We start from the raw sequence: 27037 nt of genomic DNA, 5'->3' as shown, positions 1-27037 counted from the left end.
GGCAGTGCCGAGGAGCCGGAGCTTTCGTTCAAGTCTTCGGGCAAGCTGTGGGATTCGTTGGGCCGGCATCGTTTCTCCAACGACTTGCTTTATAGAGTACGGGCCCGCACAACAGGCTCCAACGCTGCAGAAATATTGAGACGCAGTGCCAGCAGAAAAGTTCAGGACTGCCAGCAAGGTTGCCCTCACTGCGCGACAAAACCACTACCCTCTCTTTCACCCTATTTTGCCCGCTTTCCTCCCAAGGATCAGGTTACGCTGGTGTTAGGGGACTTCAATTGCCCGCACCCCCCTTTGGTGGCACACTAATGCCAGCCCAACGGGCCCGAACCTTGCCACTGCAATCAGTAAGGGCCGTTTTTGTCTCCTGAACGATCCCGCCTTCCCCAACCTCCTCGGCAACACCGTCGAACGTGACACCTCCCCAGTCTTGTCGTTCTTCCAGGGCACCGGCAACCCTTCGTGGTGGCACCTACACTAAAGCCTCGTAAGCGACCATTCCATTATTGAAGTCCGGTTTACCGTTCATGCGGGCCCAACCACGTCCGGGATCCCGCTTGGCTCACACAGACTGGCATGGTTTCCCTCCTGTCGGGATCTCCCCACCATTGACCCAACTTATCGTGACGCTTGGCTTTGTGCCCTCATGCGCAATCATAAACGGCACACTAAATATGTTGCCCCGGCAGCCGATTCCTCTTTCATACACCCCATCTCGTGCACCTTTGGAACGCGCGCCGCTCCCTCATTCGCCGCTAGCGCCGGAACAAAGCCAACCGTCGCCTGCGGCGTCGAATAAACATCCTCACACAAGAAGCCCAGACCTACGCGATCAGTTAGCTCGCTCTAACTGGTGGAATTTCTGTGACTATCTCAATCCAGCAAGGAACACCAAACGGGCTTTTTCCCTCCTCCGCTCGCTCATTCAATCTTGCTCACCCGGTACACCCTGTTTCCCGCGTCCTCCTCACGTTCCCGTTTAACTCGTGAGGCTGCGTGCCTCATTCGGCAGGCTCAAACCTCTTCACTTTCCTGCCACCACATTCTTCACCGCATCTATCAGCGCCCTGGCCATCCTTCCCCGTCCAACCTGTTCTTCGCACCTATCCATTCCTCATTCTCATTGGACTGCACCCCGCCATCTCTTGGCCCTATCCCCTCGCCTCCATGACCTCCTTGTGCTCTGACTGTTTTCCCCGCCGGCAGTAAACATCCAGGCTGCCCAGGAAGCTCTCTACAAACACGTGCACCGGATCCGCTCGGGCATTATGGAGTACTACGTGAATCCGGTGAATTGAACTTTCAAATTAGGACCTCGACTTAGGTCGTGCGGAAAATAAAATTTGTTCTCTCTCTCTCCCTTAACCGTTTGTGGCAGGCCCATATTGCGGCGGCGGAAGTGTGTTGAATCCCCCGTGTGGAGTGTGTGCTGTCAACATCCCAATCATCATCATCGTGTACATAATCGTGTCATGAAAGCTGAAAACCTCGTTACTTTCAGGCATGATACCGAACTCTGCTGCCTGTATCCTCTTGCCGTAATAGGGCTGATTGGCTCGCATTTCAGCGCAAAGCTTTGTAGCTCTACTAGCCAACAGTTTTTTCGTGGCGTGCGGGACAAACTTCGAACGCGGCGGCGATTGGGGAGGAGGGTGGTGGCTTTCAATCAAGGAGCACACTGTAGATGGCGCGGTGAATCAACCCAGCGTTCCCCGCGTTGAAGTGCCTGCTCGCCGGAGGCGGCGTCGGCGGTACGGCTTTGTCGTCTGCTTTAGAGACGGTTATTTTGGGCCTGTTTTGGTGCAGCTTCGCGTCCATTGCGTGCTACCCTCGCACGGCTTGATTAACTTTTTCGACAGCACCTCCAGGGTAACCTCTCTCCCGCACCGACAGAATTCAGTGGTCGTAAGGCAAACATGCGTTAATGATTGGTTTGCAGGGCGGACAAACAAAATGCACAAACCAAATACAGACATTTGGCATCTAGAGGAACCCTATCTTTTTCGCACTGCTTGCCACGAATGGGATTCCGTTATCTAAATTGGTGAACACCAATTTGGTTGTGTTGATAGAAGTATTACAAAAGGCGAAAGTAGCAACAGGTTCTCATAAATACAGACTTTAAAACTTCCCTCAGTTGTCTCGCCATTCCCGAATTTACTAATCTCGCTAGTTTAAATCGATATAAATTGGAATCACTAAGATCACATCCCGAATTGTTTCGGTGTCTGCGCTTGTGTCACGCGGTGGTATAGCACCAAGCTTCAGCACCAAGCATCAGGATGGCTAGCTTCCGCAGTCTTCCCTACGAAACACGCTCCATTCCGTTTTCTCTCTCTTCCGAATCACGGCCGGCCTACAGCGGCGGCGTCCGCCGCTCTATCCCGGCCGTCGCCGACGCTGCTGCGGCGTTCCGGACGCCGCCCCCGCGAATTCCACGTTACGGCTGGCAGAATCTCTTGTTTCACTCTTTGTGGAGCCACGTGGGTGAATTCTAGTGACGTCGCATGGGCAATAGTTGTGGGTGTCGCTTAAAGCCTTCTTGCCAATCACCCTCTCAGGGTTGATTCTCCGAGGCGCAGCACTTGCATAAGCAAACGTTGAGACGCCTGAAGACGAAGAGGTGTTGACTGCGCCTCATGGAGGATCTTGTTGTTTCCAGCTGCTTGAGGGACGCCAAGAGACAGCCTAAGCCCTTTCCTGTGTAAGGATTCTAACCGCTCGTATTGTGTCTCTGAAGGCGATATCAGAGGCAGCTGATAAAGCATGCGGTTCAAGATCAAGGCTTCGTGCAACTTGACCATAGAGGCTGGGTGATTTCCCCACGTCACACCGGCAATTCTCCGCAGTACATTAAGTCTAGGTGCCACAGAGGAAACCATAGAGTCGACGGCATTTCGCCAATTCAACCTATGGTCGAGAACAATTCCTAGAAATCGAACATGAGTAGCTTGGCGCTTAGCATTACTGCGGCATCTACGATTAAGGCTAGAGTCTCGTGCTCATGCAACCCTAAACACTCTTAGAGTGCTGTGTCCCAAATGGCCTGGGAAAAGGGCTACTTTGGACGCCCCTTGGTCCCACGAGAGTGTGGATTATGCATTGGCGATCCCTCATATGCGCTCGAAGCGTTGTACACCTATTGCTGAAGCACGATCGCTGGTGCTGGAGCATTTGGAACGGGAATACGGGGTCTCTCTGCACATATACACTGATGGATCGGTTGACGCAAAAAGTGGGGTGTGCGCGGCGGCTTTTTTCATACCCAGTTTGAATATTTAGTCCGCTTCCAGGGTTACTCCTTTGGTTTCATCTACAGCGAGTGAGTGTGTTGCCATAGACGCTGCGTTGCTCCAACTGTCATCGTTTGAAAGGCAAAAAGCCACAATATTCGGCGATTCAAAGTCAGACCTTCACCTGTTGCAGCGGAGCACACCTGTTGAAAAGACCTGTCATCGATCCCTAGTTCTACTAAAGCGGCTTAAGCATGAAGGCTTCACCGTGCAATTCAAGCGGATCCCGTCGCACGTCGGTGTAGCGGGAAACGAACATGCTAACAGCTTAGCCAAGGACGCCTTATCTTCTACAAGGACGGTGCAAGCGCGGTTCGATTTCCAACGCATACAGAAACAGACCGTTCGCGAGCACTTTAGGCAGCTGTGGCTACCAGTACATCAACTAATCGTGACGAAAGACCTGAAAAGAGCCGAAGCCTGTCTGCTCCACCGAGTAAGAACAGACTCAACCCGTACACCAGCTTGGCTTCATAAAATCAACATTGTTTCACCCCCTTTGTGCCCCTCGTGCAGTGTGACTGGTGACAATAATCACTTCATTATGAACTGCTTCAAAACCAACCCTGAGCGGACGAACTTTTTTCGTGATCTCCAGAAGTTAGGAGTGGCAGTAGGAAGTTAGGAGAGTTAGGAGGACATTATTTTTCCTAGGGAACACTGGATTGTGCGAAGATAGGTGTCTCATCTCCTACTCGGATTCTTGCAGTCCCCAGGACTAAGTGAGGTATGGTGACATTGTGTGTCTGTTATTTTAGGACTAAGTGAGGTGTGATGACTTTGAGAGTTTTGATATGGTATTGGGGACGATTAGGCGGAGCAATTGCCGGCAGCTATGCAAGGCTAAGTCCGCCTTATTCAACAATACTTACTTACTGTCAGGGTTGATTGGAGCCAATTTTTAACACGGAGGTGTTTTATGCCCGCGAACACCAAGATCTCACTCACGTCATAACCGTCGCGGAAGTGAAGTCGCTAGGAAAAGTGCCATTGACGCTGCGGCGCTAGATTTGAACCCATGCCCTTTTGAGCCCTCCCGCCACAACCGTAGGCACGTGGCGCTCTACCGACAGCGCTATGAGCATTGACGTAGGGTCCCTAGAAATTTTCTAGGGACCCTAATTGACGCGAGCAGGTTACGAACGTGCGTTATGTCCTTCCTTATGACTAATTCAGATGGTGCCGCCGTCTAGGAGAGTCGAAGCGAAGTAGAGCACACATGACGCTAATAAGCGCCGACAGTTGGCGTCTCCATGCCAGCGCCTTCGTGTACGGCGGACAAGCGTTACGTTAGGCAAGGCTCCGCTATGGCGTTGTTCCCATGACCGTCGTGTTTCTAGCTGCTATTTCTGTGAGTGTCATTTTTGGTTTTGTTGTGCCGGAATAAAACGGCAATTTTTTTGTTCATTGCGTCTGGGCGTCACTTCGCCTGCCGAGGTCATGCTCGCGAACCCTTGGCACATGAAGGAGGTTCCTTTACCTTTCAACTGATCCTGTGAAGGCACCTTTCACTTTTGTGTTTTACCGATTCCTATGAACGCGGGATCAACCACAATTTTTTTCATTACGGCATCGTTTACGTGATGAACCGACGTACTCTTTATAAAATAAAGCAACCATTACACGCAATTTTATCACAGGCTTAGTAAAGTTGCTCTAGTGAAACATGCGTGGAAATATTCCCAGCTCATTTATGTTTATATAACGGTGGTCCGGCCTTAACCCCCATCCCAAAAAGTTCGCCATTATTTTACAACGTTTGAGGTTGTCTATGCATACAGCCTCAATACAATTTAAGAAGTTTTCGAGACTGTATGGCAGTTCATACCTTGTGGTACTCCGCTAAGACACTTTCACTAAACGTTACTTCAGTGTGATGCGTATTAAAAACTGATTCAAACGGGTAATTCTCCGTTAAAGGTGCTACAAATTTCGTTTTTAGGCGCCTAAGAAGACGTTATAAATTTTGTGAACGGCTCCAAATTGACGTTTGCCTGCTCCAAAATCGAAATTTCGGTGCTACAAAAAGTGCTCGCAAATCTGTTAGGGCTGTCTCAACAGTGGAGAGGGGCTGCCAGCTCTGATCTTTCTCCAGTTTTGCACCACTATTGCAAGCTGCGGCAATTTCATTCTCTTTTGTTGTCAGTTATTCGGTCCTATGCGCGAAGGACCTGGATGACGTGGAAGCTGATATTGAATATAAGCTTTCTTTGCCTCTTTCGTCGCCATTAAGGCGATATTTCTTTACGCGATGGTCACAAGCCCGGCACATCCGGTGCGATGCAGAACGTTAATGAAAGGTGTGCATAGACTCCGCACCGCTTTTCGAGAACAGTGTGTAAAACTGTGGTAAGGGAACATTGAGTGTTTAAAAATCACCGGGTCATCCGGAAAAAAGTTCATAAAATATTTCAATGAGCTTTGAACGCATTTTGACAATGGAGTTTTTGTTGTATTTTTACCGTGTTTCTGTCATGTTCATTTTACCAATGCAGAGCGCATTTGAAACAAATCCTTACTCTATGAGGAGTATATTTGTGTGCTTCAGCACAGCTTCAATATATTCTACGTATACTGTTCTTAATATTGTGACGTGACAACGCGGAGGTGGGTAGTCAGGAAGGAGGTGTATTTACAAAGGACACCGTAGCCACTGAGCGAAAAGACGGGTTGATGGCGCAAAGCCAGTGGGAGCTCGGGCTTCGTCTACCTCCTCTTCATTCCGTTGGACATCGCCCAGCTATCGTGTTTCCACTGGAGCACATACCCCGATAGGGAGAGATTGGCCACATGGATATGCGGTTATGCCCCGTGTACGTTTCTCGGGAATCTGTGCGAAGTCTGTGACACAACTCCCCGCCGCAGAAGCACCGTCCCGGTGCCTGTTATGAAGGAGGAGCAGTAGCAGGTAGACTCCGTAGGTGGTACGGCTTGAGGCGGCTCACGTGAACGAGCTGAGGTACTGAGTGCCCAGACGAGGTCAGAGGCAAAACAGGCACGATGTCGTAGGTGACGGGGGTGACGGCACGCTCGACGCGGCAGGGGCCAGTGAAGGGGGACATGAGCTTCTCAGACAGTCCAACTCGGCGAGAAGGGGTCCACAAAAGAACCAAGGAGCTAGGAGCAAAGTGTGCAGGGCGGTGACACTCATCGTATCGAGACTTCTGGGATGCTTGTGAGGCCAATAGTCGTTCTCGGGCAACCTGGCGCGCCAGTTCAGTGTGGGCGATGATGTCACGAGCATATGCAGTGGTCGGCTCACTTGAAGTCGGTAGGGTGGTGTCGAACGGTAAAGTAGGCTCACGACCAAAAAGAAGGAAGAAAGAAGAATATCCAGCCGTGTCGTGCCGGGAGGAATTATAAGCAAATGTGACATAAGGTAGTGTAACGTCCCAACATCGATGGTCTGTGGAAACGTACATTGCAAGCATGTCGGTGAGCGTTTTGTTGAGCCGCTCAGTAAGGCCATTTGTTTGAGGATGGTATGCAGTCGTCAGTTTGTGCTTTGTTTCACAAGAGCGGAGAAGGTCCTCGACAACCTGTGACAAAAAGTACCGGCCATGGTCCGTGAGCAACTGTCGCGGAGCACCATGACGCAGGATGACGTCCTCCAGAAGGAAATCGGCGAGATCTGTAGCACAACTCGTTGGGAGCGCACGGGTGATAGCGTAGCGGGCAGTATAGTCTGTGGCTACCGCAATCCAACGATTCCCGGAGGAAGACAACGGAAAGGGGCCTAAAAGGTCTAAACCAACACGATAAAATGGTTCGGTGGGAATGTCCAAAGGTTGCAACTGGCCGGCTGGACGTAATGGAGGCGTTTTTCGACGTTGGCAAGGATTGCACTCCGCGGCATAGCGACGCACAGTCCGGTAGAGCCCTGGCCAGTAAAATCGTCGGCGGACGCGGTCATAAGTGCGAGCAGCGCCTAGGTGGCCAGCCATCGGGACGTCGTGGAGCTGGCGGAGGACATCCGAGCGAATTTGCTCGGGTACCGCCAGAATCAGGTCAGGTCCATCAGCCCGGCAGTTGCGGCGGTATAGGATACCATCCCGCAGCATGAACGCGTTCAGAGAAGGGTGCGTTGGCTGTGATTGGAGACTGCCGATAATAGGCCGAAACGTCGGATCACGGCGCTGGTGGTCCCCTATGTCTTTGAAGTCCGACAAAGAATAGACACAAATATCCGTGTCGAGCTCATCAGTGGGAGGCTCGCCGACGAGACAACGAGATAAACAGTCGGCATCTCTGTGCAGTTTACCGGACTTGTACACAACTGAATAATCAAAGTCTTGGAGGTGTAGAGCCCAGCGACCAAGCCGACCTGTGGGATCTTTCAGAGAAGAAAGCCAGCATAAGGCGTGGTGGTCGGTTACAACGGTAAACGGCCTGCCGTACAGATATGGTCTAAATTTGCCGACGGCCCACACCAGAGCAAGGCATTCACGCTCGGTTATTGAGTAGTTGCGCTCGGATGAAGACAAGAGGCGGCTTGCGTAAGCTATCACCCGGTCGAGGCCCGCCTGTGTTTGGGCTAGCACTGCCCCTATTCCATGGCCGCTGGCGTGGGTGCGGATTTCCGTCGGAGCAGAGGTGTCAAAGTGAGCCAGGACTGGCGGGTTCGATAGGTGGCCGATGAGCGCGGAAAAAGCCGACTCGTGCGCTTGGCCCCAAGAGAACGCTGCATCCTTCTTAAGAAGATCAGTGAGGGGGTGAGCGATGGCAGTGAAATCCTTACAAAACGGCGGAAGTACGAGCACAGCCCTATAAAGCTGCGCACGTTGTGCACTGAACGCGGAATGGGGAAGTCTTTAACGGCGCCTATCTTCTCAGGATCGGGTTGAACACCGGTGGAGTCGACTAGGTGGCCGAGAATCTTGATTTGGCGGCAACCGAAATGGCACTTTTTGAAGTTCAGTTGCAGACCGGCTCTACGAAAAACACCCAGAATGTCCGAGAGACGTTGCAGGTGAGTCTCAAATGTGGGCGAATACACAACGACCTCGTCCAGGTAACAAAGGCAAGTTGTCCACTTGAACCCGCGATGAAGAGAGTCCATCATTCTTTCGAATGTGGCCGGCGCGTTACACAGTGCGAATGGCATGACTTCGAATTGGTACAAACCATCAGGTGTTACGAAAGCGGTTTTTTCTCTGTCTTTTTCGTCAACAGCTATTTGCCAGTATCCGGACCGCAAATCGATGGATGAAAAGTAGGAGGCACCATGTAGGCAGTCGAGGGCGTCATCAATTCGAGGGAGCGGGTATACATCTTTTGTCGTAATTTTGTTCAAGTGCCTGTAATGAACACAGAATCGCCATGAGCCGTCCTTCTTTTTCACCAAAACAACCGGTGATGCCCATGGGCTAGAGGAGGGTTCAATAACATCCCTTCTGAGCATTTCGTCAACTTCCCGCTGAATGACACCTCTCTCGGTCTGGGACACGCGATATGGGCGTCGACGTATCGGACTTGCATCCCCGGTGTTTATGTGATACGTCACAACGGACGTCTGACCTAAGGGCCGGCCGTCGAAGTCAAAAATGTCACTATGGCTGGCAAGAAGGCAGCAAAGCAAAGCTCGTGAGCATGGTGCGCTGGAAGGTCCGGGGAAATCATTCGTACAAACTCCTCTGATTTTGCGAGGTTGTGGTGGTGTTCTTTGTCAACTTGGGCTGAGTCAAGGGCCATGGCAGAAATCTCGCAGTTATCCAATGGTGAAAGCTGGGCAAGCGCTATTCCTTGACGAAGGACTTGTGTCGAAAGTCCGAAATTTAGTAACGGCAGTGTGATCCGATTCTGGGCAACTGTTACGACCGAAAATGGGAGAGCCACGTGTCGGTCGAGCAACACGGCTGTAACCGGAGAAACGATGTAATCACCATCCGGCACGGGCGGAGACGAGGTCAGCGGAGGGTAGGTCAGTGCCTTTGGGGCCAGGCGAATGTGCTCAGTGGAACGAAGTCGGGACTGAGGTTCGACATCAGTAGCAAGGGGGCTCGGTAGCTCGAGCCGAAGAACACCTGAGGCACAATCGATTAAGGCTGAGTGGTCCGCGAGAAAGTCCAGGGCGATAATAACATCATGAGGGCACGTGCCCAGGACAGCAAACATAACAGGGATTTGGTGGCCGGCCAGTCCAACACGCGCAGTACACATTCCGGCTATGGTGGTGATCCTACCATCGGCAACTCTCTAAACACTGGACGGGGCAGGCGTGAGGACTTTGCGTAGGCAGCGGCGAAGGGGCGAGCTCATGACGGACAACTGCGCACCTGTATCGACTAAAGCAGTTACCGGGACGTCATCGACATGAAGGGCTAATAGGTTGTGCTTTCCAGAACGAGGAGGTAGAGGATTTTCGGGCCGGGTCGGGAATGCAGCATCACCTCTGGGAGCTGCACTGCCTAGTTTTCCGGAGAGTATCGGGCGGCACGGTCGGGAATCCGTGACGAGCGGCGAGGTGGCGGCGACCGGGACTGGTGGCGTTGGGGCGAGGGTGAGCGGTTGAACCGGGTGTTCACAGGGTCTGCATTCAAGTGTTGGGTATCGGAGGTTGGGGAAGTACGGCGCTGCGCATCGGGAGTGTAGCCGTAGGAGAAAGGCCGAGAGCCGTAACGAGGTGACGCATTGGGCGGGGGTGGAGTCCATCGGCTCCTACAGTAACGAGCGATGTGGCCAATACGGGAGCAGTTGAAGCATATTGGTCTGTCGTCAGGCGTTCGCCATTCAGCTGGATTGCGGCGGCGGTTACCAAAAGGCGCTTGGAGGCCCATGTGCGTGGTCGGCGAAAACTGTTGGGTAAAAAGAGGATGGGGATGCCCGATACTGCACACTTGATGGATGCCCATGCTTGCCATTTCATTGCGAACGACGGCCTGGATTGCAGCGATCGTAGGGAGTTGGCAGCGATCATCTGCATATGGCAGTGTGGGGGTCGGGACCATAGCTTCGATTTCGCGGCGCACGATTCTGGTAATATCCGCAGACGGAGTGACAGGGTCCAGCCTGCGTGGAGCAGGAGCGGGTAGATGGACGTCATCACAGGAAGATGTCGCAGCAGTGTGCGGGAGCCGGGAAAATCGGTGAGCTATACGGCGTCCCTTGGCCTGCTCAAATCGCCGGCACTCTTTGATGATGGAATCAACGGTGGCGCAGTCCTTACAAATGAGCAGGTGAAAGGCGTCGTCGGCGATGCCCTTAAGGATATGACCAACCTTGTCCATTTCTGACATTCCTGGGTCAACTTTGGAGCATAGGGCCAGAACGTCGTGGAAGTAGGCGACGTAACTTTCAGTGGATGTTTGAGCCCGTGTTGAGAGCTCTTGCTTTGCCGCAAGCAGGCGACCAACGGGCTTCCCGAACACCTTTCGAAGCTCTTCTTTGAAAACATCCCAACTGGTTAGCCGTGCTTCATTAGTGTCAAACCATGTCTCAGCCGTTTTCTTGAGGCACAAAGCAGCGTTGGCGAGCTTAAGGGTGTCGTCCCATCTGTTGTGAGCACTCGACGTTCGAACCTCCGGAGCCAATCTTCTACATCAATGTCGTCCGTCCCAGTGAAGTCTCCGGGGTCCCGAGGGTGGGACACAACGATGAATGGTGAAGGGGATCCGGACTCATTGGTAGGCATCGCGGGGCCGCGAGCGATGCGCCCACTCCGAAGTTCCGTGTTGTTAAGAAGCCGCGCTGGCGAGAGGTACAGGAAACCGGAAGTCCAGCACCTCCACCAAAGATGTCACGTCACAACGCGGAGGTGGGTAGTCAGGAAGGAGGTGTATTTACAAAGGACACCGTAGCCACCGGACGAAAAGACGGGTTGATGGCGCAAACCCAGCGGGAGCTCGGGCTTCGTCTACCTCCTCTTCATTCCGTCGGACATCGCCCAGCTAGCGTGTTTCCACTGGAGCACATACCCCGATAGGGAGAGATTGGCCACATGGATATGCGGTTATGCCCCGTGTACGTTTCTCGGGAATCTGTCCGAAGTCTGTGACAATATATTTAGGCAAATGCATTTGCATTATACTTTAGCCCATTTTCGCCCGTTCATTTTCGCGCATACAAAATGCGTCTTCAATGTTGTCACAGGATGGCTACAGACCCTTAGAAAGGAATATATACACCAGGGGATTGGCCCCAGCACGGAGCAGCTGGTGTGGTTTACGGTTGAGTGAAGAGGAGGGAGAGGACGAACGATCTCACTGTCTGGCTGCACCCACTTGAGACTGTGCAATATTACGTTCCTTACCGTGTGACATTTGCAATTACCTGAAATATAACATTTTCCCCGTAACGTCTTTTGGGGAGGTGCGTGGTAACGTTCCATCGCCATTGATCTCCGAAGCCAGCGTCACGTCGGCTCGCTCCGTGCTCAGTGACAACACCTCGGGTACCGGGGGCACCTCCGCCGACCCGTTCCTAGTCATGGCGGAGCCCCGTGAGCCTGGAAAATTCTCCGGTACCGATGACACGAACTTTGAAAGCTGGATCAAACTGTACGAACGAGTAAGGGCCCTGATCCACTGGGACCCGACTATCATGCTCGCAAATCTTTCTTACTGTCTGAAGATAACTGCACTCTCGTTGTATCAAACGAGCGAAGCAGGCCTTTCTAGTTGGGTCACCGTCAAAACAAAGCTCTGTGAGGTATTTGGAAAGAACGTTGATCGACAGCCTGCTGCGACAAAAAAAAACTCGCGACTCGCGTTCAGACATCGACCGAGCCGTAGGTGGTGTGATACAGGATGTTCACCTTTGCCACCGCGCAGACAAATAAATGGATGAGGAAGAAAATGTCGGCGACGCACTCAAAGGGATCACTGATGCTGGTCTGCAAGGAATCTGCCTGTTTGCAAGGAATGCACCAAGGCGGACGGTGTAATCAAAGAATGCTGCCACTTTGAACAAGCCAAAAGCCACCGCATCTCGACCCAGTTCGCACGGCTTCCGAATGCCTCGGCTACTTCAACCTGCGAAGCAACATTTTTGCCATCGCCTACACCACCAGCCACGTGCAGCATGGATACTGGGCCTACGGAAGATGCGGTGTTCAGGATTGTACGCCGCGAACTTGAAGCCATGGCTCTAGCGCCCGTTCCGCCACGCATGACGGACAGCAACCTTCCAGCCATTTTCCTTTTTCTAGCGGTGGTTCGGCAGTAATTTGCAAACAAGGGATTCCATCCAGTCTGCTCGGTGGGCCACCAACCAGTTCGACAAGCTTCACTGAGAGGCGTTTTCCTCAGCGACTATGTTTATCCCTGGTATCGCAATCCAGCTGAGTAAAGAACACCCGATGACCTGCCCATCTGCTTCAACTGCATGCAGGCGTGTGGGACATGTTGCTCGCTACTGTCAGCGCCGCTGGTTCAAGTTTCCTCGTGACAACTTCACCCCTGATCACTTCGAGAGTACGCCCCGCCGCTTTACATCTAGAAACCAGCAGCAACCAGATGACTCGGCCGCCGCTTCGACATCCCGATTCGACCACTCGCCCTCACCACATCAACGTCAGTCTCGTTCGCCGCAGTCTCGGAGACCGTCATCTCCGACCACTTCCCACTGCTACTCGACCGAAAAGTAATTCATGCAGCTCCCGGAGGTAAAACTGCATTCTCGACTTGGCCCGCAAATAATCTTTTGATCCTCCCTACCAGAGACAACTTACTCGAAATTGAAGTTGACGGTATCCCTATTCGTGCACTCATTGACACTGGGGCGGCAATATCGGTGATAAGCTTAAATCTAAGCTCTCGCATTCACAAGGTCCTGACGACTGCTCTATCTCACGTCCGACCAGATGATGGTGGAATGCCCGTAATAGCTGGAATGTGCACTGCTCGTGTTAGTATTGCTGGCCGCACTGTACGTGTTTTGTTTGCCGTATTAGAAAACTGCGCACATGACGTGATCTTAGGCCTTGACTTGTTAGCGGACCATTCAGCGCTCATCCACTGTTCCACAGGTTTCCTGAGTCTGGAGCTACCTAGCGCACCGGTGGCAGATGACACTCACCCGTCCCGCTTGTGTTCAACAACGCACTTCTGTCTCCTGCCTCAGGCAAGAGACAGAAGTACGTTTTGTTTCGATGACGGCCCCTGGCCCTCTAGCTGATGGCGAACATGTTATTACTCCAATGACTGACGTTCTGCTGGCACCAAATGTAACACTGCCTCACACAGTCGCCTGACAGCGCACTATCTATGCCTATCCTAACCTTCGGTTTTCATGCACACGTATTACCGAAAAGAATCTCGCTTGAGTAAGTGTGCCATTTATACGACTGCGAAATGTCAACTTTAGCCTCCACTATCCCTGACTGTGATTTTATTCATACAGCTGCAACTGCGTCCGCTGACAAGGTTATGACGATAGTGAGCCGGGACTTTTCACAAGAGCAAACCCGTGACCTTCGCCGCCTGCTGATCTTTTACTCCGACATTTCTGACTTCCCTAATCGTCCATTGGAACGAATGAGGGCTGTAAAGCACCGTGTTGACACTGATGGCGTTAGTCCCATTCACCGACGGCTGTATCGCGTGTCGCATTGCGAGGGGGCTGTCATCCAAAGCGAAGTCAATGAAATGTTGAAAAAAGACATCTTGAACCATCCTGCAGTTCATGGGCATCACCAGTGGTGTTGGTAAAGAAAAAAGATGGCACTGGGCACTTTTGCGTCTACTACCGCCACCTCAACAAAATCACGGCGAAGGAGGTATATCCCCTGCCCCGCATCGATGATGCCCTTGACTGTCGACTTGGTGCCCAATGCTTTTCGTCCATTGACCTCCTTTCCGGTTATTGGCAGATTTCCGTAGACGACCTGGACAAGAAAAACCGCTTTTGTCACCCCTGATACCCTGTACCACTTCAAGGTAGTGCCTTGCGGTTTGTGGAATGCGCCTGGAACATTTGAGCGCATGATGGAGTCTGTTCTTCAAATGGTCCACGTGTTTATGCTACCTGGACGACGTTATAGTCTTTTCGCACTCATTTGCTTCCAATCTTACCGACCTGCCTGATATCCTTGCGCTTTTCCGCTAAGCAGGCCTTCAGTTGAACTCTGCCAAATGTCACTTCGGCCAGCGCTGCATAAACATTCCCGGGTTGACGCGCAAGTGTTCAGCCTCATCCTGATAGTCAAAGCCGTGAAGAAGTTTCCTGTGCCATGCTCTACGGCCGACGTTCGCAGTTTTGTTGGCCTTTGTTCCTACTTCCGTAGGTTCATAAAAGGCTTTGCTAACATCGGCAAGCCTCTCCCTGATTTACTGAAGAAGGGCGCCATGTTTTTATGATCCCGTGAGCAGGCTGAGGCATTTGGTAACTTAATCTCCTGGCTGACATCTGCCACTGTGTTAGCCTGGATGCGATCGCGTCATTGCATACGCGAGTCGCCTTCTTTCACCATGTTAACGCAATTACTCAATCACTGAGAGAGAATGCCTTGCTCTAGTTTGGGATGTGGCTAAGTTTTGACCCTACTTGTATCGCCGCAACTTCTCGGGAATTACTGATCACCACACCCAGTTCTAGTTGTTTTCGCTCAAAGACACCACGGGACCGCTGGGTCGCTGGGCTTTGAGGTATAAGGAGTACTCCTATTACGTCATCTTCAAGTCTGGCCGCCTAAATCAGGATGCTGACAGTTTATCGCGCTACCCAGTAGATCCGCCTGACCCAGCTCCTGCTGCTGAGCGCGGCATAGTGTCTCTTTCGACCCTCACCAACATCGGCGACGAACAACGACGGAATACTCTTCTGCGCTTCATTATGGACAGCCTTATTTCTACACCTTCGCCGCCTTCATTTCGCATGTTCGAAATAAAAAAAGGAATTTCGTATCGTCAGAACCTTCGTCCTGACGGCCCAGAATTGTTACTTTCTATTACTGAGAACCATTCTCTGGACGTTCTCCAAGAACTTCATGACCTTCCAACTGCTGGTCACCTCGGTGTTTCCCGCACCTACGATCGCATCAGACGCCGCTTCTTCTGGCCCCGCCTTTACCGATCTGTCCGCAGTATGTGCACTCCTGCGACCTCTGCCAACCACGGAAAACACCCAATACTCGTCTCGCTGGGCTCTTTCAACCATTGGTCATACCAAGCGAACCATTCTTCCGCGTTCGGTTAGATCTGCTCGGTCCATTTCCCCAGTCCACATTCGGCAATAACTGGATAGCCGTCGCCACCGACTATGGCAAGCGCTATGCAATCACACGGACCCTTCCTACGAGCTGCGCTACTTACGTTGCCAATTTTCTGCTTCGTGACGTTATCCTAACTTAATCTGCTAACTTTCTCCTAACTTGCCAACTGACGTTGCCGATTTCGTGCGTCGTGACGTTATCCTAACGTCATCTGCTAATCTCCTAACTTTGTATCGCAAGTTATTGCCAACATTCTTCGTGCTGCTCCACCCATCACAAGATCACCACTGCCTACCACCCTCAAACTAATGGCCTGACGGAATGACTTAACCGAGAAATCACCGACATGCTGTCCATGTACGTCTCCGACGACCAGCGCGACTTATGCCTGTGCTACACAGCAATTTTCAATTGACTATTGAACGCTGGCCCGCAAGTTCACCCATGTATTTGCAATGGGGCCCTTCATAGACAATTGGTTCAACGGCCCTCGGAACACCTTTGAAACGGCCGTGTAGCACGGGTATTTGACGTGGCTTTGCTCTACGTTACTTTTGCCTACAATTCGTCGCGTCACAACACTGCTGGCTACTCTCCCTTCTATCTACTCTTCGGCCGCGAACCAGCATTGCCACTGGACACAGTCTTGCCGTCCCCTGTGCACACGTCTGACTATGCCCCCACCGCCATAGCTCGTGCTGATCACGCCCGCCAAGTTTCTCGTACGCGCCTTTGCTCATCCCAACAGTCCCAGACGACACATTTGACAGCCGGAACCAAGATCGCCTCTTTACGCCGGTTCATTTGTTCTTCTCTGGTCGCCCTCACGCCGTGTGGGCTTTGTGAAAAACTCTTGTCCCGGTATTCTGGGCCCTATCACATACTCCGTGAAGTTACGCCTGTAAAATACGAAATAGTCTCTGTTCGACCTCACACGTCACGCCACATCCCTACGGCCGTCGTTCATGTCTCTCGTCTGAAACCCTATCGCCAAACTTCCGCACCTGGCTCCTGAGCACTGAGACGGTGCTAAGCGACGCGGGTTATGTCACGGGATGGCTACGGGCCCTCTGAGAGGAACATAGACACCGAGGGATTGGCCCCAGCACGGAGTGGTGGTGTGGTGGATGGTTGAGTGACGAAGAGGAAGAGGACGAACGATCTCGCTGTCTGGCTGCACCCACTTGAAAATGCGTGCTACTACTTTCCCGACCGTGTGACATTTGTAATTACCTGAAATGAGCGAAACTAAGCACACAAGATGCTATGCTGCTACTTAAACACGAAGTCATAGACCAATCAACCAACACCCTCGACAACAGAGCAGTCCTAGGCCTGGACCTCCAAAGTGCGTTCGATCGAATCCGCCATTCGGCAATCCTGGAACAAATATCTCACCTTAATATGGGACACCGGACCTTCTGCTACGTCAAAGACTTCCTGTCGAACCGAACAACAACAATTCATGCGGGGGATATCCAGCTCCCCACAAAGTCGTTGGGCAGCGTCGGAACACCGCAGGTGTCGGTAATCTCACCCATGCTGTTCAACCTGGTAATGATTGACGTGGCAAACAGGCTTTCTAAACTCCCCGACGTCAGGCACACAATACACGCCGACGACATCACCATGTGGGTGACGGGGGGCAGCGATGGCCACATAGAAGCCACCTTACAACAAGCAATTGACGTGATAGAAAATCGGCTGGGAGGTACCGGTCTAACATGCTCTCCCTCAAAATCTGAACTCCTCATCCTACCACCACGAGAGAATTGCGCCAGTACATCTACGACCACAAGCATCACCCTTCGAACAAGAGACGGGACTGCAATTCCACATGTCAAGATCCTGCGTGTCCTAGGGCTTCATCTTAACGGGAACAGAAGGAACGGCTCCACCATCAGCAAACTGGAAACAAAGGTATCGGCAGCCACCAGACTCATCCGAAGGGTGTCCACCCGATACGCAGGCATGAGGGAAGCAAGCCTCCTCCGCCTTGTCCAATCCTTTGCAATCAGCCATATTGCATACATCGCGGCCTTCCACAATTGGAAATCAGCCGAGCGCCAGAGGCTCGACGCAATCATCCGCAAGACGTACAAGGCAGCACTGGGGCTATATCCACACAATAGCACGGACAAGCTCCTTGAGCTAGGCATACATAACACTATAGATAAAATAGCAGAAGCCCAGCATACAGCGCAGCTTAGAAGATTATCGCTAACAAGAACGGGACGCTACATACTGCAACGGCTCGGCTACCAAAATCAAGCACTACAAGACGACAAGGAATGTGTATTACTCCCACAGGACCTGCTCCGCAGACTCCACGTATCGCCGATCCCCCGCCACATGCACCCCGAACACAACCAAGAGAGAAGGCTCGCAAGAGCGAAGGCACTCACGGCATCGCACGCCAACGACTCGGGAGCATACTACGTAGATGTGGCCAAGTACCCAAATCAGCCGAACACGTATGCGGCAGCTGTTATAGCCGCCAACACCGGCGAACTATACACCGCAGGCAGCGTCAAAGCCAAGAGTGTGCATCACGCCGAGGAAATGGCGATCGCTCTGGCACTCACAAGTCCGAAGTGCCCCACTGTGATCAGCGACTCGCGGACAGCGATCGTGAACTACGCCACAAATCGTGTCTCCCACAGTGCAGTGAGGGTGTGCGAGGCCCTACCTCCCTAAGAAATGACGATGACTATTAGGTGGTTCCCGGCGCACGCCGGCCCGTTGGGTACGGGCAGCAACCGCAACGAGGAGGCGGACCGAGCAGCGCACGCGCTCACCGGACGCGGCGCAAGCTCCAGCCCCCAACTTGCAGAGCAAGAGCTCGACATAGCGTCGCCACTCACCACCTATAGGGACATCCTTGAATGGTATCGAGCTAACCGCCGGACCTTCCCACCACCGCACCCTCGTCTGAAAAAACGAGAAGCGGTCGTGTACAGACAACTACAAACTAATGCGCTAATGACTCCGGTGATAGCCAAACACATGTGTCCAGAAGTGTTCCCAAGCGACGTGTGTGTGTTGTGTAAGAAGGACAGAGCCACAGCATCTCACATTCTGTGGGACTGTAGACTACACCCCAGTGAAGCCAATACAGCCAAAACGCTCTTGCCGCTTCTCGCAAGTGCGACCAGAGACAGAGACAAGGACTACGACAAGGTCTCAGAGACAAGGTCTACGAAATACAACATACGGCCGTCCAGCAGGTGTTGGGGGCCCTCGAACGCCAGCGCCCCGAAACTGCTGCCTCCACTGCAGGCAATGCATGAGTAGGAAGCCGACGACGAGTGGCGGCCCGACACGACGATTAGGCTGCGTCCCAGCTGCCGGACTCAATAAAGATGTTTGCTCTCTCTCTCTCTGAAATGAAACGTTTTTCCCGTAACAATATATTGCCAATATGTTGAGTATTTTGAGAGTATTGTATCTGGGAAATACAAAGAATATTTGAAGTGCCCTTCAAATAAACTCTGCCGTATTTCAAACGTGTTACTTCTCGCTCAGAGTGCCAAAGTAGATGGCGCCTCGTCTTTCTTGATGGCTCACCATTCTTCGCTGGTGCGTTCTCTCGCTCATGTTGGCTTTCTTACAGAACGCGGGCTTCCGAGACGTAGTCTTTCGTGGGCTCGATAATCCGAAAGATTTCGTCTATCCGATGCCTGCCTGTGTGTCACTGGCGAAGCCGAGCCCCTAAAACTGCAGCCATTGCTTAGATATATCTTTCGGTATTTCAGCGCCGACGAAGAGTCAGGCATACGCGAGGCGATATTTCAGTGCTGTATTCTTCATTTTCTTCCTTTTAATGAAGAACACACATTCAGAAAGTTTCCACTCCATGCAAGTGAAAAAAAATGAAGGAAGCTCACACTAACTCGTAAAACTTGAAGGTAGCGACGCTCTAGAAAACCTACACGACAATCACGCAGGCTTAAGTTTAAGATTGCAGCCGATTTGCTTTTTTGCTACCGCAACAACCTTTTACCCCTTTTCTGCTTCAGTACACTTCTAGTTTACTGCGTTGTGCGTGTTCTCTTCCCTGGTCCCGTTTCTTTGTGCGCAGTTCGATTCATGAACCACTTTCAACTAGCCCCGATTTCCACTTTTCTTAAATTCATTTCTAGTTTACTGCGTTGTGTTTGTTCTCTTCCCTGGTCCCGTTTTTTGTGCGCAGTTCCAATCATGAACCATTTTCAAATAGCCCCGCTTTCCACTGCGCTTCAGTTCATTTCTAGTTTACAGTGTTGTGTGTGTTCTCTTGCCTGGTTCCTTTTTTTGTGCGCAGTTCCAGTCATGAAACCTTTACTCCAGCATTGTTGCTGTAAGTGTTAGCTTCCCTCATTTTTGTAGAAGTTATACTCATTGTACATCACCTTCGAGGTGCGTACGTTAGACGGGTCTTTCTCGTTCCGAGCAGCGATTATGGCGTTTTTTTCGGCCAATCCTGGCCAATCTCCCAAGTGGTTATGCCTGGCTTGCAAACATGCGCCGATTCGCGCACGAGGCGTGTCACTGGGGCTGGGCAGTGCGTGCAGTGACCACTGTTTTTGCGTGCAGGATGAATTCCGTGTGGCGACCCTGGAGCTGAGAGCTGTCGAGCGCTCCAAGTGCTCCAGCGTGTGCAAGCGATACCGTCTAAGGCGAGCGGTGGCTCGGAGGAACGGCCTTCTCATGGAGCGCCTCGCGGTGATCTCTCTTCGCTGTCTTCTTCGTCTTCGCGTTGTTGTGTATAGCGCTACACTCATCTAACTGCAGTTGCATGCGTGCTTTTGTGACGCAACAGAATCCCAGTCGCAGGCTGTAGAGGGCTTCCGATCTGCAACTGAACCCGCAGCATTTACTCTAGTATTCTAGTGTTCCCTTTCGTACTCCTATCATTCCTATATTTCGTATAAGCCCCTCCTGCTTGGGTCAAAGTTTTGACCTGCAGTATCTGTAAATAAATAAATAAATAAATAAATAAATAAATAAATAAATAAACGCACGCCACAAAGGTTGGCTCCAATAGAAAATGTTTATCCCTAATTTGTTCGGAAAATTTTTCGTACGCATACGGGACGTTAGCCATATTATTACCTAAATATTAGGACTTGTTTTGGTCTCACGTGCAAATATTCTACAAGTACGTGTAGCTTACAAATGTGGAGCATTTCCACAGCAGTATTTCACTGTACATTTCATTTGCCTACAAGCCACATGGTTCCTCTTAGGTGATCACTAACACTAGCAAGCCAGCGAAGACTGTCCTGCTTTATTGCGCGCTTACCTGTTTCGGTGGCTCAGTGACCAAGGCGTCACGCTGCTGAGCACGAGGTCGCGGGTTCGATTACCGGCCGCGGCGGCCGCTTTTCTGATGGAGGCGAGAAGCAAAAACGCCAGTGTGTACGATATTTCGGCACACGTTAAAGATCCCCAAGAAGTCAAAATTAATCCGGAGCCGTGCACTACGGCGCGCCTCATCGCCTGCGTTGCGTCGGCGTGTTAAACCCTACAATAAATCTATCGATTTTTTGAGCGCTTGCTGTTTGTACATTGAATGAAGGGCAGAGGGGCGCAGTCGCCCCGACACAGACGGGAAAACTCGCATTTGCGTAGGCAGGAATAAATGCGTTACACCCTGATTCGTTCGAGTAAAAAAAAAAAACATTTGGTACCCATACGTTCCGACTCGGCCGTTGCCCGCTTCTCCCCTGTAGGCGCCCGAAGTGCCTTCCTGCCGCCCAAACTGCACAGCTAGCGCAGGAAAATTACCGTTGAGGCGGAGTGCGCGAACAAAGAAACGCGCTGTTGTTAGGCAGAGCGCAGAGTGTTTGCAAACGCTTCTCGACTTGATCGCCGCAGGCTGCAATGAAGTACGGCCAGCGGCAGCGCGTCGCCGAGGTGGCCGGCCAAATGGATGACGCCGGAGTTCTGCGGGATGCTGCAGCACTGGCGCGAAGGTTTGGCGACCGCGCCTTGGCCGAAGCCATCGAGTGCCTGCAGCCGGGACGGCCACCAGCCGAGTGAGTGAGAACGGCTGTGTGCATCGTAGGTTGGAAAGGTCGTCAAGCTACCTGCTCCCGTTCCCTTTAAACACGCTCGCTTCATCCTGGTGCGAGTATTATTGCCAGAGAAGAAGCTCGGCCACTTGGTGTGCCAAGTACGCCGGAGTTTCGCTGAACATAGCAAACAAATGCGCTCACATCACAAGTAAGCCACATTAAGCTGCTACGCTACCCCATGTGCTCCCCATGTATCAAGTCCAGCATTCATGCTTGGCGATATCACCTGCACGTGGGCCTTTTCACTCGACTTGGGCTTTTTTTCTGAAATTACCGCTTTGAAAACAAGTCAAGTGTTTGGTACGTTTATGTAGATTTACTGTACGACATTCGTCCAACTCGACGTTATCAGCAGCCCGAACTTTAATTCAGTATTACGCACAAAATTTAGCCCGAAAGTTGTCACGGCAAATGTTTTAACACGAAAGCGTTTTATTCCTGAATACACGAAGATTTCCCTGACGTCATATTCGTCACTGAATAGACGCCAGTACAAAAAAGCAAGCGGCCTGTAAAGGGTGCACCCCTGCACACAGGCCCTTCTTGCGGGGAAGCAACCTTTAGTACTAAAGAGTACGTTATACTTGGGGTTCGTTTTAAGGTCTTATATTTTAACACGGAAGTGTTAAATGTTGCGATACACCAAGATTTCGCTGACGTCATATCCGTCGCAAAAATGACGCCAGCACACCTTTGCCGAAACGACCCGTCAGCAGGACGTCGCTCGGCAAACACACCCACAAGACAGCCGCCGACCCGCGAATCATCCTCAGGTGCAGATTTCGCTGCACATTTCACTTTCTTGTTTTACCGATTCTTTTGACAGAGGGATCAACCGCAGTTTTTTTTTTACATTTGCACTGGTAACCGAGGTCTGCAAGAAGCCTACAACGTGTACCGCGCCGGTCAAAAAACGAGAATTTACGAAAACACACTTCACAGTGCATTCCCCTTTAGGCCCCGACACGGGTAGTTCCTCGATACGTTTGTGAGCTCCCGCGCCATGATCGTCCTGAAATTTCGCGTCTCCACTTATAACACTTTCGGCGGAGCGTTGATGAGTCAGTTGGTCGGTTTCTTACATCTCTTTAACGCAGGGTGTCGAACCGGAACCCGAAGCCGAAAAGTTATTTTTCGAGCACACTGAACCCGAACCGGAACTGAACAGAAAAAATAAATAGCGGTTAGACCTGTTCACACCAAAATGGTTCGACCACAATTGTTGATAACGCACGGTTAATGGCATTGGGACTTTTCTCTTTAACGCACTGTGGACTTCGCGATCTTTCGCGCACTCTCCTTCCACTTGAGATCAACGAAACGCCACGACAGCTACCCGTTTGCCCACAAAAGTGCAAGTATCGTGCTCCAATGTTGCCGTTTTTAAAGCAACGCTTTCTAGCTCTATCAGCCAACCTTTCTTTTGTGGCGTGCGGGACAACAAACTCACAACGCGTCGGAGGTGGCAACGGGGGGGGGGGGGGGCAGTGATGGGCAGAGGGGGGCGGAAGGTTTCACTCACGGAGCAAAATACAGATGACACGGCGAATTACCCACGTTCCCGGCGCGGAAGTGCCTGCACACAGGCTGCGGCGTCTGCGGTTCTGCTTTGTCGTCTGCTTTAGCAACAGTTGTTTTTGGTCTTGTTTTGGTGCAACTTCGCGTCTATTGCGCGGTAGGTTTACACGGCTTGATTAACGTGTTGCTTGGTAACCAGCACCCGACGAATTTAAGTGGTCGTACGGTAAACATACCTTAAGGATTGGTTTGCAGGGCTGGAAAACAAAATGCAATAACCACACACAGACATCCGGCTGCTAGAGAAACGCCACCTTTGGCGCACAGTTTGCCACGAATTGGACTCCGTTATCTAAAGTGGTGATTACCAATTCGGTTGTGTTTTAAGAGGTATTACAAAAGGTGAAAGTAGCAACTGGTTCTGATAAATAGCAATTATAAAAGTTCCCTCAGCATTCTCGCCATTCTCAAACTTTCTAAACTAACTAGTTTAAATCCGCATAAATGGGAATCACTAAAATCACACGCCGAATTGTCTCGGTGTCTGTGCTTGTGTAGCGCGGCGGTGAAGCCCAAGCTAGCACACCCGGATGGCTAGGTTCCTGTCTCAACCTTCGAAAGACGCTCGTCTTCGTTTTCTCTCACTTCCGAAACACGGCCCGCCTACAGCGGTGGCGTTGTCCGCCGGTCTATCCCGGCCGTGGCCGACGCTGCTGTCTCGTTCGGAACGCCGCCCCCGCAAATCCCACGTAACGGCTGGCGGAATCTCTGGCTGGCGGAATCTGACGGAATCTCTTTCTAGAGCCACGTGTGCGAATTCAAGTGACATCGCATGGGCAATTGTTGTAGGGGTCATTCACAGCTTTGCTTTCCAACCACCTTCACAGCGTGGATTGGAGCGAAATTTTGTTGTTGTTGTTGTTGTTACACGAGCAGGTTACCAGGCTGTGCAAAGAAATGTCCCACTCTGCGCAGCCTGCAGTAGATGTGAAGGCCTTTGCTGCCACTGTGCAGAGCAGGTGAGGCCGCAAGGCCTGCGCTGCGCACCGGTAAGGGCTGAAGCTCTAAATGTGCCTACCTAGTAGGCCTTCAACAAGTGGCAAACGTTGGCTAGCTTCAAAGAGTTTATTTCTGAAAGTGCAAACGCTTGAGTTACACAGTGTACGTATACCCGATGAGGTCCCAAGGTTGGAAACCGCAGGCGGGACATTACCGTGACGATTGAAAGAAGAAAAAAGAACCCAGTGGTGGACGGGACACAATAAAAAAGACGCATAGTTGTGTTGACTAGCAACCGATTGTTTTTATCGGTTTGGGGAATCGGCTTTGTACAATCGGGACAAATCCTATGCAGTCGGAAAGTGAGGAAAAAAAGGCGAAGGGGGCCGCAAGAACAAAGTTCTACACACACAACGGCGGGAGAGCACGAGTCAATCTGAAATTTCGACCGTCAGATGTAAATTGTTGACATCGTGTATCTTTGAATTCAGAGCTTTGATGTTGGAGCTCACCGATTGCCAAGGAGTCTCTTGTACAGGCAAAGTTGCCCTTCACAGGTGCTTGGAACGCTCTCTTGTGTTTCCGTTGCTTCCGTCTGCCCGCGCATGTGCGTGCTTTACGTATGAATGGGCGGCTTGGGATGCCGGTAAATGATCAAGGAATACAAATGTCTTTTTTTTAAATTAGCCTCTGGAAACTCGTTTAACTTCCTCATGGCATCGATTGACATTGTTTTCGTGGGAAAAGATAAGAGCCACAAAAACTGTGCACGTACGTCAGCAGTGACGTAATAGGGGCAATCTGAGGTAGCATTGCACCAACTGCTCGTCATAACATTCAAGAGGTGCAATAAAAGGAACCAAACGCACAAAGGACTTTATGTAAGCCCTACGACGACATAAAGACTGGGAGAAAAAGTCGGTGGTATGTTTCCTCTAATGTCTCGTATAATTCTTAAATGTTGACTGTGAAATTGCACCACATTTAACAAGGGAAGTAGTATTTTGCACAAACAAGAATCGTACTCACTTTTATACTGGTATAAAACTGCTAAACATTGTTTCACGCTTCGCTAATAATTCAACGTATGGAACCGCTTCAAAGCTTTCGAACCGCTGATTTAGTCGACCGGGAACTGAACCTGAGCAAAATAAATTTGCCGTAACCCAAACGAGTTCGGTACCCTCTTTTGACGATATTTGTTACTGGGGCTTAGTCGAACAAAATTGACCAATCCCGTGCAAAGAGGCATGTGCGCCTATCGGAACCGCCTGAGTATGACCGGCGAGACAAAAAAAGACAAGGAAACAAAAAAGTGCGGACAGGGCCTACAGCAACTGTAGATACAGAATGAAGGAGAATGGAAGAGGGTTAAGTGCGAAACGAGGCGCAGGCGAGAAAGAAAAATTAGTGCCCTTCCACTCTATGAAGGATGACCGGCAAAGCTGGACGCAGTCCACCGAGTGGACGAACCTATGCATGCTTGCTTGTAAATTGCGATTAAGCATACTTCCTAGCCAATTAACAGAATGAGTTTTATTCTCGCGGAGCCGTCGTTTTTACTTCCGCGTTGTTGGCATCTTACTGTTTGTGTAACACAGCGACCGAATACGCTCGACCCGTGCGCTAGACCACCGAGAGGATACCAGACAGGGCGCATTGGGCCCTTTGACATCCACATTTGAACCACCCTTCAGCACAACGGACGTGCCATCAGAAAGGGACTTAAAGCTATACCACGCGTGGACGTCCCCCTCCCGACCCGTGCGTGCAAAACCGGCAGACCGTTATGTTCCCGTCTTTGTAAGTGAACGAAACCGTCCAAAATGTTGCCTTGGAAGACCTTTAAGCTGAACAAGTAATATTGGCCCTCGTCGGCGTTCCAAGCGGGCAAGCTGCTGTTCATCCGGGAGCTCCTCAACGAGGTAGAACGCCGAGTGGTGGCTGCGCCGGGCGCTGCTTTCCGTCGTTTTCGCGTCCATTACCGCTTGTCTTCTGGCCCTTCGATCTCCGCGCTTCTTTTGCCAAGCGAGAGATGTGTGTCCATCCCACAGCGAGAACAAACTTGCAAGGCCTCTAGCTGTATGTTAGTGGACAAACATGTGTTTCCCTCCCACGTCGGGCAGGTTATAATTGTCTGCGTGACACACCAACCCGGACCAAAACCACTCGATTACGGAGGACACCTGACAGGACCCACTGAGCCACGAGACTTGCATGTTTAATCTTTCAATCAGCTCAGCGGCATGAAGCCCAGCTGTGTGTGCACGCTCCCCTCCTTCCACACCCAACCTGTGCAGGCATAGACGGGCAACTGCAGGTGATCGGAGCATACTGAGCCGTGAAATACATCGCAAAAATTTCGTTCGGAAAGTCTATCAAGCTGTTGAAGAATTATGGGCTCACGCCCGCGCTTCATCCGGGGCAGTTGGTCGTCAACCGCGGGAATTTTGCGGCCACTCCGGGAGATAGAATTTTAGGCGGCAACGGCGCTGGCGGATTCCGCTCGTTTTTTCGCCCGTTCGCTCTTCTCTGATAACCGCGCTACCGCTGTGGTCAGCCGATTGTGCAATTTCGGCAAGATGCATCGGTGGCGACGAAGGGAACACCCGTTATGGAAGAGGAGGATCCCAGGAACGGTGCCGAGTAAATCGGCTTCACCGGAACGACAATCAGAGGGCTTAGACGTGTACTGCTTTGCAGTAATAGTATTCCACCGTGAAACCACAGGCTCAGAGAAGGGCCGGCCAAATGCGGCATGTATTGAAATCGTGAATCAGATATGTGCAAATGCGGGTTCAAATAAACCGCTGTATTTGCACGAAATGAGGGCCTGTCTTTCCGTCCTCTCCACCTCGGCAATTGTCCCGTCATCTGCTGACCAGTACAATTTTAGGGGTCTTCAGAGGTCTCGGTGAAGGCTGTTGTCGAGGCGTCGCTTGCATTTGCCGAGGCATGTAATCCAATTGCTGCTGAGGTCTTGTAGGTTGTCCTTCCTTCGGCAAAGCGTCTGTCATCTC

General features: G+C 51.4%; 1 protein-coding gene across 1 annotated transcript in view; it reads left to right on the top strand.

Moving 5' to 3' along the window:
- Nucleotides 1-27037, top strand: part of LOC144175771 (uncharacterized) — a 77503-nt gene that overhangs the window by 23342 nt on the left and 27124 nt on the right. The window contains exons 5-6 of the mRNA XM_077704785.1: nt 20017-20145; nt 21301-21461. Of these exons, the coding sequence (XP_077560911.1) occupies nt 20017-20145; nt 21301-21461 (290 nt within the window). The remainder of the gene's footprint in view (nt 1-20016; nt 20146-21300; nt 21462-27037) is intronic.

Source organism: Haemaphysalis longicornis, unplaced genomic scaffold, assembly GCF_048455015.1.
Source record: "Haemaphysalis longicornis isolate Haplotype H1 unplaced genomic scaffold, Haemaphysalis longicornis Haplotype H1 scaffold_3, whole genome shotgun sequence".
NCBI classification, from domain to species: domain Eukaryota; kingdom Metazoa; phylum Arthropoda; class Arachnida; order Ixodida; family Ixodidae; genus Haemaphysalis; species Haemaphysalis longicornis.
Note: the sequence above shows the minus strand (reverse complement) of the source record. Positions and strands in the feature narration are given on the sequence as shown.